At 44.2% G+C, this 17,500-nt stretch overlaps 2 protein-coding genes and 1 long non-coding RNA gene across 6 annotated transcripts in view; 2 read left to right on the forward strand and 1 right to left on the reverse strand.

Moving 5' to 3' along the window:
* The window catches only part of LOC110495045 (regulator of G-protein signaling 4-like), a 4,275-nt gene extending 4,132 nt beyond the window's left edge, over nucleotides 1-143 (reverse strand). The window contains exon 1 of one of the 2 annotated variants that reach the window (XM_036948313.1): nucleotides 1-143. This exon is cut by the window's left edge and continues 101 nt beyond it. The gene's annotated coding sequence lies outside the window, so the exon portion shown is untranslated. The other variant, XM_036948312.1, reaches the window with a different exon arrangement.
* A 2,095-nt stretch (nucleotides 144-2,238) lies between these two features.
* On the forward strand, nucleotides 2,239-3,221 carry LOC118940285. Its single transcript, XR_005036822.1, has 3 exons — nucleotides 2,239-2,402; nucleotides 2,562-3,004; nucleotides 3,054-3,221. It is a non-coding gene; the product is annotated as an uncharacterized LOC118940285 (long non-coding RNA).
* A 520-nt stretch (nucleotides 3,222-3,741) lies between these two features.
* Nucleotides 3,742-17,500, forward strand: part of LOC110518939 (calcium-binding mitochondrial carrier protein SCaMC-3-like) — a 34,516-nt gene continuing 20,757 nt past the window's right edge. The window contains exon 1 of one of the 3 annotated variants that reach the window (XM_036949006.1): nucleotides 3,742-4,853. In XM_036949006.1, coding sequence (XP_036804901.1) covers nucleotides 4,656-4,853 — 198 coding nt within the window. In that variant the 5' untranslated portion in view covers nucleotides 3,742-4,655. The remainder of the gene's footprint in view (nucleotides 4,854-17,500) is intronic. The other 2 variants (XM_036949004.1, XM_036949005.1) reach the window with 2 other exon arrangements.

The following is a 17,500-nucleotide window of genomic DNA, read 5'->3' on the forward strand; positions in this document are numbered from 1 at the left end:
AACCAGCTGTTGTATTCTGATGTGTGCTCCTTCCTGTCCTGTTCTGTGCTCCTTCCTGTTCTGTGTCTGTGCACAAACTAACCCCCTACAGTGTATCAGCCCCTTTAATATACCTGCTTATCACACATGTTAATCAACCACACATCTGAGAACAGAATGAGGGAGGAGGATGGACGGATGGATGGATGGATGGGGGTGAGATGGATGGACGGATGGATGGATGGGGGAGAGATGGAGGGTAATGTAAGACAGGAGGTGTACGTGTGCTCCGACAACACCTGGTCGTTAATGCACCGGAACCGTTAACACCGGGAAAAGAAAGACGGGCCAGCACACACAATGAGGTAATCAGGAGACAGTGTGTGTGTGTGTCAGAGATCGAATGGCCAGTCTGTCAGCATGTGTGTTCTCACTTCTCAGCCAACCAGTCAGTGTGATGGGAAAAGTCCATTCACCAGAGAGAGGGGTGATGACAGACGAACAGGTGATACACTGGCCTCACCACTCCAACTATGGAAAGTGTGTGTGTGCGTGTGTGTGCATGTGTGTGCGTGTGCATGCGTGCGGCTTGGTTTATGGGGAGATTTCCCACTTCCCCATGATGACAAAGGCTATTTTAAGTTTAGGGGTTCGGGTTAGAATTAGGGTAAGGGGTTAGTGGGGTAGGTTTAGGGTTTAGGGTTAGGTTTTGGGTTAGGGGTTAGGAGTTAGGTTTTGGGTTAGGAGGTAGGAGTTAGATTTAGGGTTTTGGGTTAGGTTTAGGGTTTTGGGTTAGGGGTTAGGAATTAGGTTTAGGGTTTTGGGTTAGGGGTTAGGAGTTAGGTTTAGGGTTTTGGGTTAGGGGTTAGGAGTTAGGTTTAGGGTTTTGGGTTAGGAGTTAGGTTTAGGGTTTTGGGTTAGGGGTTAGGAGTTAGGTTTAGGGTTTTGGGTTAGGGGTTAGGAGTTAGGTTTAGGGTTAGGGGTTAGGAGTTAGGTTTAGGGTTTTGGGTTAGGGGTTAGGAGTTAGGTTTAGGGTTAGGGGTTAGGAGTTAGGTTTAGGGTTTTGGGTTAGGGGTTAGGAGTTAGGTTTAGGGTTTTGGGTTAGGGGTTAGGAGTTAGGTTTAGGGTTTTGGGTTAGGGGTTAGGGTTAGGGGTTAGGGTTAGGTTTAGGGTTTTGGGTTAGGAGTTAGGTTTAGGGTTTAGGGTTTTGGGTTAGGGGTTAGGAGTTAGGTTTAGGGTTTTGGGTTAGGAGTTAGGTTTAGGGTTAGGTTTAGGGGTTAGGGGTTAGGAGTTAGGTTTAGGGTTAGGTTTAGGGGTTAGGTTTAGGGGTTAGGGGTTAGGGTTAGGAGTTAGGTTTAGGGTTAGGTTTAGGGGTTAGGTTTAGGGGTTAGGGGTTAGGGTTAGGAGTTAGGGGTTAGGGGTTAGGGGTTAGGGTTAGGGGTTAGGGGTTAGGGTTAGGGTTAGGGGTTAGGGGTTAGGTTTAGGGGTTAGGGGTTAGGAGTTAGGGGTTAGGAGTTAGGGGTTAGGGGTTAGGAGTTAGGGGTTAGGAGTTAGGTTTAGGGTTAGGTTTAGGGGTTAGGTTTAGGGGTTAGGGGTTAGGGTTAGGAGTTAGGGGTTAGGAGTTAGGGGTTAGGGTTAGGGGTTAGGGGTTAGGGTTAGGGTTAGGGGTTAGGGGTTAGGGTTAGGGGTTAGGGGTTAGGGTTTTGGGTTAGGGGTTAGGGGTTAGGGTTAGGGGTTAGGAGTTAGGGGTTAGGGGTTAGGGTTAGGGGTTAGGAGTTAGGAGTTAGGTTTTGGGTTAGGGGTTAGGGTTAGGGGTTAGGGGTTAGGGGTTAGGGTTAGGGGTTAGGGGTTAGGGGTTAGGGTTAGGGGTTAGGAGTTAGGAGTTAGGTTTTGGGTTAGGGGTTAGGGGTTAGGGGTTAGGGGTTAGGAGTTAGGAGTTAGGTTTTGGGTTAGGAGTTAGGAGTTAGGGGTTAGGGTTTTGGGTTAGGAGTTAGGAGTTAGGGGTTAGGGTTTTGGGTTAGGAGTTAGGAGTTAGGAGTTAGGGTTTAGGGTTAGGAGTTAGGAGTTAGGAGTTAGGGGTTAGGGTTTTGGGTTAGGAGTTAGGGGTTAGGGTTTTGGGTTAGGAGTTAGGAGTTAGGGGTTAGGGTTTTGGGTTAGGAGTTAGGAGTTAGGAGTTAGGAGTTAGGAGTTAGGTTTAGGAGTTGGGGAAAATAGGATTTGAATAGAAATACATTTTAGGTCCCCATGAGGATAGAACATAACATATGTGTGTGAAAACAAGAGAGTGAAAGAGAGAGAGAGAGTGCCAGGTGTGACTAGTTGTAACAGGTATGACTAGTTGTAACAGGTGTAACTAGTTGTAACAGGTGTGACTAGTTGTAACAGGTGTGACTAGTTGTAACAGGTGACTAGTTGTAACAGGTGTGACTAGTTGTAACAGGTATGACTAGTTGTAACAGGTGTAACTAGTTGTAACAGGTGTGACTAGTTGTAACAGGTGACTAGTTGTAACAGGTGTGACTAGTTGTAACAGGTGACTAGTTGATAAGCCAGATGGTTGGGTGTGTGACTAGTTGTAACAGGTGACTAGTTGTAACAGGTGTGACTCGTTGTAACAGGTGACTAGTTGTAACAGGTGACTAGTTGTAACAGGTGTGACTAGTTGTAACAGGTGACTAGTTGTAACAGGTGACTAGTTGTAACAGGTGTGACTAGTTGTAACAGGTGACTCGTTGTAACAGCTGACTAGTTGTAACAGGTGACTAGTTGTAACAGGTGTGACTAGTTGTAACAGGTGACTAGTTGTAACAGGTGTGACTAGTTGTAACAGGTGACTAGTTGTAACAGCTGACTAGTTGTAACAGGTGTGACTCGTTGTAACAGGTGACTAGTTGTAACAGGTGACTAATTGTAACAGGTGTGACTAGTTGTAACAGGTGACTAGTTGTAACAGGTGTGACTAGTTGTAACAGGTGACTAGTTGTAACAGCTGACTAGTTGTAACAGGTGTGACTAGTTGTAACAGGTGACTAGTTGATAAGCCAGATGGTTGGGTGTGTGACTAGTTGTAACAGGTGACTAGTTGTAACAGGTGACTAGTTGATAAGCCAGATGGTTGGGTGTGTGACTAGTTGTAACAGGTGACTAGTTGTAACAGGTGACTAGTTGTAACAGGTGACTAGTTGTAACAGCTGACTAGTTGTAACAGGTGTGACTAGTTGTAACAGGTGACTAGTTGATAAGCCAGATGGTTGGGTGTGTGACTAGTTGTAACAGGTGACTAGTTGTAACAGCTGACTAGTTGTAACAGGTGTGACTAGTTGTAACAGGTGACTAGTTGATAAGCCAGATGGTTGGGTGTGTGACTAGTTGTAACAGGTGACTAGTTGTAACAGGTGACTAGTTGTAACAGGTGACTAGTTGTAACAGCTGACTAGTTGTAACAGGTGTGACTAGTTGTAACAGGTGACTAGTTGATAAGCCAGATGGTTGGGTGTGTGACTAGTTGTAACAGGTGACTAGTTGATAAGCCAGGGGGTTGGGTGTGTGCTGGACATTTGTCTGAGAAGGCCACTTGACTTTATTTGAGTGGGCGCCCGCCCGTATCTGTGTGTGTTACTGCAACACAGGACCATGTTATTGTTGCAAACATGATTTATAAAGGGGCATTCCTGGCATCAGTCCAACAGAGTGATTCATAATGTACTGAAAGAAAACATCATATAGTCTACAACATGTGGTATAGAAAATGTACAATGTCATTGAACTGTAATAGACTCAAGAACTATTACTACGATATTTCAGGATTGTATTACGAGAGCGAGTCCCACCATTGCCTACGAGACCGTTTCAACAGTGTTTTTCAATTCACCTTGGGTCCTTGTGTGTGGGGACTGAACTAAATGCGTGTCCCTGGTAGTCTACAGAGGGCTAGGCTACGGCGCAGACTCAAGACAAGACATTCCTTCGACGCTTCGCTTTCTCAGTTGACGCGACGGCGACGGTTTCTGACGTGAAGCAAGGATACATTAGCAGCATTGGCCTAGATAATATCTTCTTCGCATGACAGCGACCCGACACGGACCAACTATTTGCAACGCTGCAAAGTGCGCATTTGCTGTCACATTCTGACGGATCGTAACGTCAGGACGGTGCATTACAAACCACCCGGGGTTGGTGTGCGTCCCATAAAAAACAAGAGGACGACATGTACAGGCCTAATCTTTAAACGTCTCGGGTATATCCGTTACCGAGATTAATTTGACACTGGATTAAGGTTTCGGTTCTGGCAGTTTGCCGCGCTCCGTTCTAAAGCACCGAAAGAATGAAGGGCTTTCTGTCTTTACTACTATGTTAGGTTACCGTCGCTTCCTGGTTTCTTGACGGATAAATAAACAACTATTTACAACCAATTACGGTATAAAAACAGGTGTTAAAACTGTGAGATGATGTGTAACATGTACAGCATGACCGCGAATGGGAGCGCGTCGTGAGGTCCACCGTTCGATTGTTTTTAATCTGCACATCTGTCTCTGTCCTTCTCCCGATATATTTACTGACTGAGTAGCCTGAATATTACAACAACAAAACATCTATCCTGATTTGGACATCGGACGCCGATGACTCTATAGGCTATTCCACCGGGATCTAACCGACGCAGCCAACCGTCACCACGCATGGGTCCGCCGGGGGCTCGGATCCCACGGGGCTGGAGGACCCAGGCCCGCTGCCAGGAGGATGGCGACCCGGAGAGGGAGAAGCGATGGGTGGAACTGTTCGACGAACTGGACTTGAACAGTGATGGAGTCATCGATATCCACGAGCTCCGTGTGGGGTTGGCGAAACGTGGGCTCTCCCGCCGCGCGGTGGACCGGGTAAGCAGCCAACGAGCCCGGGCAGCAACTCGGCTGTCATTCGGTATACCTTGATGATGATCACGAATTACGTTTTTTTTTACGTGAAACGTTTGGCTATAGCCTAAACTCACACGGTGGGGTTCCCCCTAGCCATCACCAGCCACTAATTGCATGTTATGTGTGTGCGTGCGTGCGTGCGTGTGTGTGTGTGTGTGATGTCACTGATGAGGATTCCCCCCTGTACCTGCATCACCCATACTTTTTTTTCACCTCTTCCATATCCTACCCTACTCTGTTCTGTTCTACTCTATTAGACTCCTCTACAGGTCAGACAGTAGTCTGCTGTGGGTAGATTGGATATGTATTTGACTGTATTAGGCTCAGACAAGAGCAGGGCGGTTGAACTCCACAGTATAGGCCTGGGGTGGGCAACTCCACAGTATAGGCCTGGGGTGGGCAACTCCACAGTATAGGCCTGGGGTGGGCAACTCCACAGTATAGGCCTGGGGTGGGCAACTCCACAGTATAGGCCTGGGGTGGGCAACTCCACAGTATAGGCCTGGGGTGGGCAACTCCACAGTATAGGCCAGGGGTGGGCAACTCCACAGTATAGGCCTGGGGTGGGCAACTCCACAGTATAGGCCTGGGGTGGGCAACTCCACAGTATAGGCCTGGGGTGGGCAACTCCACAGTATAGGCCTGGGGTGGGCAACTCCACAGTATAGGCCTGGGGTGGGCAACTCCACAGTATAGGCCTGGGGTGGGCAACTCCACAGTATAGGCCTTGGGTGGGCAACTCCACAGTATAGGCCTTGGGTGGGAAACTCCACAGTATAGGCCTGGGGTGGGCAACTCCACAGTATAGGCCTGGGGTGGGAAACTCCACAGTATAGGCCTGGGGTGGGCAACTCCACAGTATAGGCCTGGGGTGGGAAACTCCACAGTATAGGCCTGGGGTGGGAAACTCCACAGTATAGGCCTGGGGTGGGCAACTCCACAGTATAGGCCTGGGGTGGGAAACTCCACAGTATAGGCCTGGGGTGGGCAACTCCAGTCCTCTGGGCTGAGTGGTGTCACACCTTTCCACCATCCCCAGTAAACACAGCTGGTTAAACTTATTACAATTTACACTGAAGATCATGATCTGTACCCCTGCATACTGACTCCTACCGTTATTGTCATGTTACTTTGTATTATTATTTACATTAGTTTATTTGGTTAATATTCTCTTAAACTCTTCTGGAACTGCACTGTTGGTTAAGAGCTTGTAAGTACGGATTTCACGGTAAGGTCTACACTTGTTGTATTCTGCGCATGTGACAAATAAAGTTTGATTTGATGATGAAATGATTATTGGAGTCAGGTGTGTCAGCTGGGGGCAAACATTTGACACCCATCAGGGCCCCGGGGACTGCAGTTGCCCATCCCTGGTATAGGCTATACGAAGGTAGCCTGAGTGCCAGTCAGTTTGTGCTATCATGCCAAACATGTCTTGACAATGACAGCACTGGAGCTGGCAAAAGCACTAACACATCTGGGACCACCAGGCTATATGAAGATAGATAGGTAACCTCCTGAGACCACCAGGCTATATGAAGATAGATAGGTAACCTCCTGAGACCACCAGGCTATATGAAGATAGATAGGTAACCTCCTGAGACCACCAGGCTATATGAAGATAGATAGGTAACCTCCTGAGACCACCAGGCTATATGAAGATAGATAGGTAACCTCCTGAGATCACCAGGCTATTTGAAGATAGATAGGTAACCTCCTGAGACCACCAGGCTATATGAAGATAGATAGGTAACCTCCTGAGACCACCAGGCTATATGAAGATAGATAGGTAACCTCCTGAGACCACCAGGCTATATGAAGATAGATAGGTAACCTCCTGAGACCACCAGGCTATATGAAGATAGATAGGTAACCTCCTGAGACCACCAGGCTATATGAAGATAGATAGGTAACCTCCTGAGACCACCAGGCTATATGAAGATAGATAGGTAACCTCCTGAGACCACCAGGCTATATGAAGATAGATAGGTAACCTCCTGAGACTACTAGGCTATATGAAGATAGGTAACCTCCTGAGCTGAATCATCTCACTGAACAGATCAATGACTGATCAATGATCACCATTATTGATGAATTGGAATGTGAAGCAACTACATCTGACCTCTGCCTGAACTCTGAACTCTGATTGCGATGGGATATAGGTCTATAGACAAAGATGGTGGATAAATTAAGATAGTTCACTCAGGCGGTTAACCATTGAAAATAAAATGGTCTGTTTAATACCTTGTCAAAATCTGTCTTCTTTGTTGTTGTTGCATTGGATGTAATCCACTGCATCTGTCAGTGTCTCACCTCCACATCTGGCAGTGTCTCACCTCCACATCTGCCAGTGTCTCACCTCCACATCTGCCAGTGTCTCACCTCCACATCTGGCAGTGTCTCACCTCCACATCTGCCAGTGTCTCACCTCCACATCTGGCAGTGTCTCACCTCCACATCTGCCAGTGTCTCACCTCCACATCTGCCAGTGTCTCACCTCCACATCTGGCAGTGTCTCACCTCCACATCTGCCAGTGTCTCACCTCCACATCTGGCAGTGTCTCACCTCCACATCTGGCAGTGTCTCACCTCCACATCTGCCAGTGTCTCACCTCCACATCTGCCAGTGTCTCACCTCCACATCTGCCAGTGTCTCACCTCCACATCTGGCAGTGTCTCACCTCCACATCTGCCAGTGTCTCACCTCCACATCTACCAGTGTCTCACCTCCACATCTGGCAGTGTCTCACCTCCACATCTACCAGTGTCTCACCTCCACATCTACCAGTGTCTCACCTCCACATCTACCAGTGTCTCACCTCCACATCTACCAGTGTCTCACCTCCACATCTACCAGTGTCTCACCTCCACATCTGGCAGTGTCTCACCTCCACATCTACCAGTGTCTCACCTCCACATCTACCAGTGTCTCACCTCCACATCTACCAGTGTCTCACCTCCACATCTACCAGTGTCTCACCTCCACATCTGGCAGTGTCTCACCTCCACATCTACCAGTGTCTCACCTCCACATCTACCAGTGTCTCACCTCCACATCTGGCAGTGTCTCACCTCCACATCTACCAGTGTCTCACCTCCACATCTACCAGTGTCTCACCTCCACATCTACCAGTGTCTCACCTCCACATCTACCAGTGTCTCACCTCCACATCTGGCAGTGTCTCACCTCCACATCTACCAGTGTCTCACCTCCACATCTGGCAGTGTCTCACCTCCACATCTGGCAGTGTCTCACCTCCACATCTACCAGTGTCTCACCTCCACATCTACCAGTGTCTCACCTCCACATCTGCCAGTGTCTCACCTCCACATCTGGCAGTGTCTCACCTCCACATCTGGCAGTGTCTCACCTCCACATCTGCCAGTGTCTCACCTCCACATCTGGCAGTGTCTCACCTCCACATCTGGCAGTGTCTCACCTCCACATCTGGCAGTGTCTCACCTCCACATCTGCCAGTGTCTCACCTCCACATCTGGCAGTGTCTCACCTCCACATCTGCCAGTGTCTCACCTCCACATCTACCAGTGTCTCACCTCCACATCTACCAGTGTCTCACCTCCACATCTACCAGTGTCTCACCTCCACATCTGCCAGTGTCTCACCTCCACATCTGGCAGTGTCTCACCTCCACATCTGGCAGTGTCTCACCTCCACATCTGCCAGTGTCTCACCTCCACATCTGGCAGTGTCTCACCTCCACATCTGGCAGTGTCTCACCTCCACATCTGGCAGTGTCTCACCTCCACATCTGCCAGTGTCTCACCTCCACATCTGGCAGTGTCTCACCTCCACATCTGCCAGTGTCTCACCTCCACATCTACCAGTGTCTCACCTCCACATCTACCAGTGTCTCACCTCCACATCTACCAGTGTCTCACCTCCACATCTGGCAGTGTCTCACCTCCACATCTACCAGTGTCTCACCTCCACATCTGCCAGTGTCTCACCTCCACATCTGCCAGTGTCTCACCTCCACATCTGCCAGTGTCTCACCTCCACATCTGGCAGTGTCTCACCTCCATATCTGCGGTGAAAGGTGGCAGAGGTTGAGCGGTGTTTGTCAGAATATGAGAATATATCCACAAAATTGGTCTTGTCACAGAATCGTCTGTAGCGTCTGACTGGTTTGGCCGTATATCTCTCAGATATACTCAGAGATACTTCATAAGTAAACTTCCTTTTTTTGGGGGGGGGGGGGGGGGACTATCTGTTATTCAATGCGTTTGTATGTTTCATCAAAAAATAATTATATATTATTTTCATACGACAAGGGGTTTTAAAATTCTAAATCAAGTAGCAAATTATCCTTGGTATGACCTTAGTTTAGTAGATGCAGAAACTCCACTATAGCTAATATATTTGTATATAGGCTATTATAGGTAAGAGAGGTGCATGAACTCAAGCAGTATACAATCCTGAGGTGCCGGTCCTCAGCTCCGGTAAACTCCTGCCCAAGTCAAACACTGCTCACAGTAAAGACTGTGTCCCAAATAGAACCGTATTCCTTTTACATAGGTAATATAGGGCTCCATTTGGGACAAAGAGGGTATAGGCCTGGCCTACTACTGTACTGCATATGTTGTCTTAGGTCTCTCTTTATGTAGTGGTGTCTCTCTTTATGTAGTGGTGTCTCTCTTTATGTAGTGGTGTCTCTCTTTGTGTAGTGGTCTCTCTGTAGGTAGTGGTGTCTATCTTTATGTTGTGGTGTCTCTCTTTATGTTGTGTTGTCTCTCTTTATGTAGTGTTGTGGTCTTTCTTTATGTAGTGTTGTGGTGTCTATTTATGTAGTGTTGTGGTGTCTCTCTTTATGTAGTGGTGTCTCTCTTTGTGTAGTGGTGTCTCTCTTTGTGTAGTGGTGTCTCTCTTTATGTAGTGGTGTCTCTCCTTATGTAGTGGTGTCTCTCTTTATGTAGTGTTGTCTCTTTATGTAATGGTGTCTCTCTTTATGTAGTGGTGTCTCTCTTTATGTAGTGGTGTCTCTCTTTATGTAGTGTTGTGGTGTCTCTCTTTATGTAGTGGTGTCTCTCTTTATGTAGTGGTGTCTCTTTATGTAGTGGTGTCTCTCTTTGTGTAGTGGTGTCTCTCTTTGTGTAGTGGTGTCTCTCTTTATGTAGTGGTGTGGTTTTCTTTATGTAGTGTTGTCTCTCTTTATGTAGTGGTGTCTCTCTTTATGTAGTGGTGTCTCTCTTTATGTAGTGGTGTCTCTCTTTGTGTAGTGGTGTCTCTCTTTATGTAGTGGTGTCTCTCTTTATGTAGTGGTGTCTCTCTTTATGTAGTGTTGTGGTGTCTCTCTTTGTGTAGTGGTGTCTCTCTTTGTGTAGTGGTGTCTCTCTTTATGTAGTGTTGTCTCTCTTTATGTAGTGTTGTGGTGTCTCTTTATGTAGTGTTGTGGTGTCTCTTTATGTAGTGTTGTGGTGTCTATTTATGTAGTGTTGTGGTGTCTCTCTTTATGTGGTGTTGTGGTGTCTCTTTATGTAGTGTTGTGGTGTCTCTCTTTATGTAGTGTTGTGGTCTCTCTTTATGTGGTGTTGTGGTCTCTCTCTTTATGTGGTGTTGTGGTGTCTATTTATGTAGTGTTGTGGTGTCTATTTATGTAGTGTTGTGGTGTCTATTTATGTAGTGTTGTGGTGTCTCTCTTTATGTAGTGTTGTGGTCTCTCTCTTTATGTGGTGTTGTGGTCTCTCTCTTTATGTGGTGTTGTGGTGTCTCTTTATGTAGTGTTGTGGTGTCTATTTATGTAGTGTTGTGGTGTCTCTCTTTATGTGGTGTTGTGGTGTCTCTTTATGTAGTGTTGTGGTGTCTATTTATGTGGTGTTGTGGTGTCTCTCTTTATGTGGTGTTGTGGTGTCTCTTTATGTGGTGTTGTGGTGTCTCTCTCTATGTAGTGTTGTGGTGTCTCTCTCGTTGTGATGTGTGTTAAATATAAAATGTAGAAATATATGTATTACTGTAAACAGCACTTTAAATGAGAAGTCGGATCCTCAGCCAGTTCATTAAATTAAGTCTACTAACTCACCATTATGTTGGAGAGTTATAGGGCATTGTTTTGTTTGTTTGAATGTCTTACTGTTGACTTTGTTATATACACACACACACACACACACACACACACATACACACACACACACACACATACACACACACACACACACACACACACACACACACACACACACACACACACACACACACCTCCCGCTATCAGTTTATGGCTGTTTTTCTTGGCAGAAAGAGTGTAGCAGACAAACACACAGTGGTGTTCTGTCTGTGTTCACGTGTGTCGGTGAGAGTACACGTTCCCTATTTTAGTTCAAGGAGAGAGTTGGTAAGCCGAGAAAGCATTTAACCTTTCCCACTCACGCTATCTCTTTTCTCTGTCTCTCTCTCTCTCCCTTGCTTTCTGGAAACACAACTGTTTTCCTACTGAAGACTAGACAACTCTACCTGATTACTACTGGAAACACGACTGTTTTCAACACTAGACAACTCTACCTGATTACTACTGGAAACACAACTGTTTTCAACACTAGACAACTCTACCTGATTACTACTGGAAACACAACTGTTTTCAACACTAGACAACTCTACCTGATTACTACTGGAAACACGACTGTTTTCCTACTGAATACTAGACAACTCTACCTGATTACTACTGGAAACACGACTGTTTTCTACTGAATACTAGACAACTCTACCTGATTACTACTGGAAACACGACTGTTTTCTACTGAACACTAGACAACTCTACCTGATTACTACTGGAAACACGACTGTTTTCTACTGAATACTAGACAACTCTACCTGATTACTACTGGAAACACGACTGTTTTCCTACTGAATACTAGACAACTCTACCTGATTACTACTGGAAACACGACTGTTTTCTACTGAATACTAGACAACTCTACCTGATTACTACTGGAAACACGACTGTTTTCTACTGAACACTAGACAACTCTACCTGATTACTACTGGAAACACGACTGTTTTCTACTGAACACTACACAACTCTACCTGATTACTACTGGAAACACGACTGTTTTCAACACTAGACAACTCTACCTGATTACTACTGGAAACACGACTGTTTTCAACACTAGACAACTCTACCTGATTACTACTGGAAACACGACTGTTTTCAACACTAGACAACTCTACCTGATTACTACTGGAAACACAACTGTTTTCAACACTAGACAACTCTACCTGATTACTACTGGAAACACGACTGTTTTCAACACTAGACAACTCTACCTGATTACTACTGGAAACACGACTGTTTTCAACACTAGACAACTCTACCTGATTACTACTGGAAACACGACTGTTTTCAACACTAGACAACTCTACCTGATTACTACTGGAAACACGACTGTTTTCAACACTAGACAACTCTACCTGATTACTACTGGAAACACGACTGTTTTCAACACTAGACAACTCTACCTGATTACTACTGGAAACACAACTGTTTTCAACACTAGACAACTCTACCTGATTACTACTGGAAACACGACTGTTTTCCTACTGAACACTAGACAACTCTACCTGATTACTACTGGAAACACAACTGTTTTCAACACTAGACAACTCTACCTGATTACTACTGGAAACACGACTGTTTTCAACACTAGACAACTCTACCTGATTACTACTGGAAACACGACTGTTTTCAACACTAGACAACTCTACCTGATTACTACTGGAAACACGACTGTTTTCAACACTAGACAACTCTACCTGATTACTACTGGAAACACGACTGTTTTCAACACTAGACAACTCTACCTGATTACTACTGGAAACACAACTGTTTTCAACACTAGACAACTCTACCTGATTACTACTGGAAACACGACTGTTTTCAACACTAGACAACTCTACCTGATTACTACTGGAAACACAACTGTTTTCAACACTAGACAACTCTACCTGATTACTACTGGAAACACAGCTGTTTTCAACACTAGACAACTCTACCTGATTACTACTGGAAACACGACTGTTTTCAACACTAGACAACTCTACCTGATTACTACTGGAAACACGACTGTTTTCAACACTAGACAACTCTACCTGATTACTACTGGAAACACGACTGTTTTCAACACTAGACAACTCTACCTGATTACTACTGGAAACACGACTGTTTTCAACACTAGACAACTCTACCTGATTACTACTGGAAACACAACTGTTTTCAACACTAGACAACTCTACCTGATTACTACTGGAAACACAACTGTTTTCAATACTAGACAACTCTACCTGATTACTACTGGAAACACAACTGTTTTCAACACTAGACAACTCTACCTGATTACTACTGGAAACACGACTGTTTTCTACTGAACACTAGACAACTCTGCCTGATTACTACTGGAAACACGACTGTTTCCTACTGAATACTAGACAACTCTACCTGATTACTACTTGAAACATGACTGTTTCCTACTGAATACTAGACAACTCTACCTGATTACTACTGGAAACACGACTGTTTTCTACTGAACACTAGACAACTCTACCTGATTACTACTGGAAACACAACTGTTTTCAACACTAGACAACTCTACCTGATTACTACTGGAAACACGACTGTTTTCAACACTAGACAACTCTACCTGATTACTACTGGAAACACGACTGTTTTCAACACTAGACAACTCTACCTGATTACTACTGGAAACACGACTGTTTTCCTACTGAACACTAGACAACTCTACCTGATTACTACTGGAAACACGACTGTTTTCCTACTGAACACTAGACAACTCTACCTGATTACTACTGGAAACAAGACTGTTTTCAACACTAGACAACTCTACCTGATTACTACTGGAAACACGACTGTTTTCCTACTGAACACTAGACAACTCTACCTGATTACTACTGGAAACACGACTGTTTTCCTACTGAACACTAGACAACTCTACCTGATTACTACTGGAAACACGACTGTTTTCAACACTAGACAACTCTACCTGATTACTACTGGAAACACGACTGTTTTCAACACTAGACAACTCTACCTGATTACTACTGGAAACACGACTGTTTTCAACACTAGACAACTCTACCTGATTACTACTGGAAACACGACTGTTTTCAACACTAGACAACTCTACCTGATTACTACTGGAAACACAACTGTTTTCAACACTAGACAACTCTACCTGATTACTACTGGAAACACGACTGTTTTCAACACTAGACAACTCTACCTGATTACTACTGGAAACACAACTGTTTTCAACACTAGACAACTCTACCTGATTACTACTGGAAACACAGCTGTTTTCAACACTAGACAACTCTACCTGATTACTACTGGAAACACGACTGTTTTCAACACTAGACAACTCTACCTGATTACTACTGGAAACACGACTGTTTTCAACACTAGACAACTCTACCTGATTACTACTGGAAACACGACTGTTTTCAACACTAGACAACTCTACCTGATTACTACTGGAAACACGACTGTTTTCAACACTAGACAACTCTACCTGATTACTACTGGAAACACAACTGTTTTCAACACTAGACAACTCTACCTGATTACTACTGGAAACACAACTGTTTTCAATACTAGACAACTCTACCTGATTACTACTGGAAACACAACTGTTTTCAACACTAGACAACTCTACCTGATTACTACTGGAAACACGACTGTTTTCTACTGAACACTAGACAACTCTGCCTGATTACTACTGGAAACACGACTGTTTCCTACTGAATACTAGACAACTCTACCTGATTACTACTTGAAACATGACTGTTTCCTACTGAATACTAGACAACTCTACCTGATTACTACTGGAAACACGACTGTTTTCTACTGAACACTAGACAACTCTACCTGATTACTACTGGAAACACAACTGTTTTCAACACTAGACAACTCTACCTGATTACTACTGGAAACACGACTGTTTTCAACACTAGACAACTCTACCTGATTACTACTGGAAACACGACTGTTTTCAACACTAGACAACTCTACCTGATTACTACTGGAAACACGACTGTTTTCCTACTGAACACTAGACAACTCTACCTGATTACTACTGGAAACACGACTGTTTTCCTACTGAACACTAGACAACTCTACCTGATTACTACTGGAAACAAGACTGTTTTCAACACTAGACAACTCTACCTGATTACTACTGGAAACACGACTGTTTTCCTACTGAACACTAGACAACTCTACCTGATTACTACTGGAAACACGACTGTTTTCCTACTGAACACTAGACAACTCTACCTGATTACTACTGGAAACAAGACTGTTTTCAACACTAGACAACTCTACCTGATTACTACTGGAAACACGACTGTTTTCAACACTAGACAACTCTACCTGATTACTACTGGAAACACGACTGTTTTCAACACTAGACAACTCTACCTGATTACTACTGGAAACACAACTGTTTTCAACACTAGACAACTCTACCTGATTACTACTGGAAACACGACTGTTTTCCTACTGAACACTAGACAACTCTACCTGATTACTACTGGAAACACAACTGTTTTCAACACTAGACAACTCTACCTGATTACTACTGGAAACACGACTGTTTTCAACACTAGACAACTCTACCTGATTACTACTGGAAACACGACTGTTTTCAACACTAGACAACTCTACCTGATTACTACTGGAAACACGACTGTTTTCAACACTAGACAACTCTACCTGATTACTACTGGAAACACGACTGTTTTCAACACTAGACAACTCTACCTGATTACTACTGGAAACACGACTGTTTTCAACACTAGACAACTCTACCTGATTACTACTGGAAACACGACTGTTTTCAACACTAGACAACTCTACCTGATTACTACTGGAAACACAGCTGTTTTCAACACTAGACAACTCTACCTGATTACTACTGGAAACACGACTGTTTTCAACACTAGACAACTCTACCTGATTACTACTGGAAACACGACTGTTTTCAACACTAGACAACTCTACCTGATTACTACTGGAAACACGACTGTTTTCAACACTAGACAACTCTACCTGATTACTACTGGAAACACGACTGTTTTCAACACTAGACAACTCTACCTGATTACTACTGGAAACACGACTGTTTTCAACACTAGACAACTCTACCTGATTACTACTGGAAACACAACTGTTTTCAACACTAGACAACTCTACCTGATTACTACTGGAAACACAACTGTTTTCAATACTAGACAACTCTACCTGATTACTACTGGAAACACAACTGTTTTCAACACTAGACAACTCTACCTGATTACTACTGGAAACACGACTGTTTTCTACTGAACACTAGACAACTCTGCCTGATTACTACTGGAAACACGACTGTTTCCTACTGAATACTAGACAACTCTACCTGATTACTACTTGAAACATGACTGTTTCCTACTGAATACTAGACAACTCTACCTGATTACTACTGGAAACACGACTGTTTTCTACTGAACACTAGACAACTCTACCTGATTACTACTGGAAACACGACTGTTTTCTACTGAACACTACACAACTCTACCTGATTACTACTGGAAACACGACTGTTTTCAACACTAGACAACTCTACCTGATTACTACTGGAAACACGACTGTTTTCAACACTAGACAACTCTACCTGATTACTACTGGAAACACGACTGTTTTCAACACTAGACAACTCTACCTGATTACTACTGGAAACACGACTGTTTTCAACACTAGACAACTCTACCTGATTACTACTGGAAACACGACTGTTTTCAACACTAGACAACTCTACCTGATTACTACTGGAAACACGACTGTTTTCAACACTAGACAACTCTACCTGATTACTACTGGAAACACGACTGTTTTCAACACTAGACAACTCTACCTGATTACTACTGGAAACACGACTGTTTTCAACACTAGACAACTCTACCTGATTACTACTGGAAACACGACTGTTTTCAACACTAGACAACTCTACCTGATTACTACTGGAAACACGACTGTTTTCAACACTAGACAACTCTACCTGATTACTACTGGAAACACGACTGTTTTCCTACTGAACACTAGACAACTCTACCTGATTACTACTGGAAACACAACTGTTTTCAACACTAGACAACTCTACCTGATTACTACTGGAAACACGACTGTTTTCAACACTAGACAACTCTACCTGATTACTACTGGAAACACGACTGTTTTCAACACTAGACAACTCTACCTGATTACTACTGGAAACACGACTGTTTTCAACACTAGACAACTCTACCTGATTACTACTGGAAACACGACTGTTTTCAACACTAGACAACTCTACCTGATTACTACTGGAAACACAACTGTTTTCAACACTAGACAACTCTACCTGATTACTACTGGAAACACGACTGTTTTCAACACTAGACAACTCTACCTGATTACTACTGGAAACACAACTGTTTTCAACACTAGACAACTCTACCTGATTACTACTGGAAACACAGCTGTTTTCAACACTAGACAACTCTACCTGATTACTACTGGAAACACGACTGTTTTCAACACTAGACAACTCTACCTGATTACTACTGGAAA

Source organism: Oncorhynchus mykiss, chromosome 17 (genome assembly GCF_013265735.2).
Source record: "Oncorhynchus mykiss isolate Arlee chromosome 17, USDA_OmykA_1.1, whole genome shotgun sequence".
Classification (NCBI taxonomy): Eukaryota; Metazoa; Chordata; class Actinopteri; order Salmoniformes; family Salmonidae; genus Oncorhynchus; species Oncorhynchus mykiss.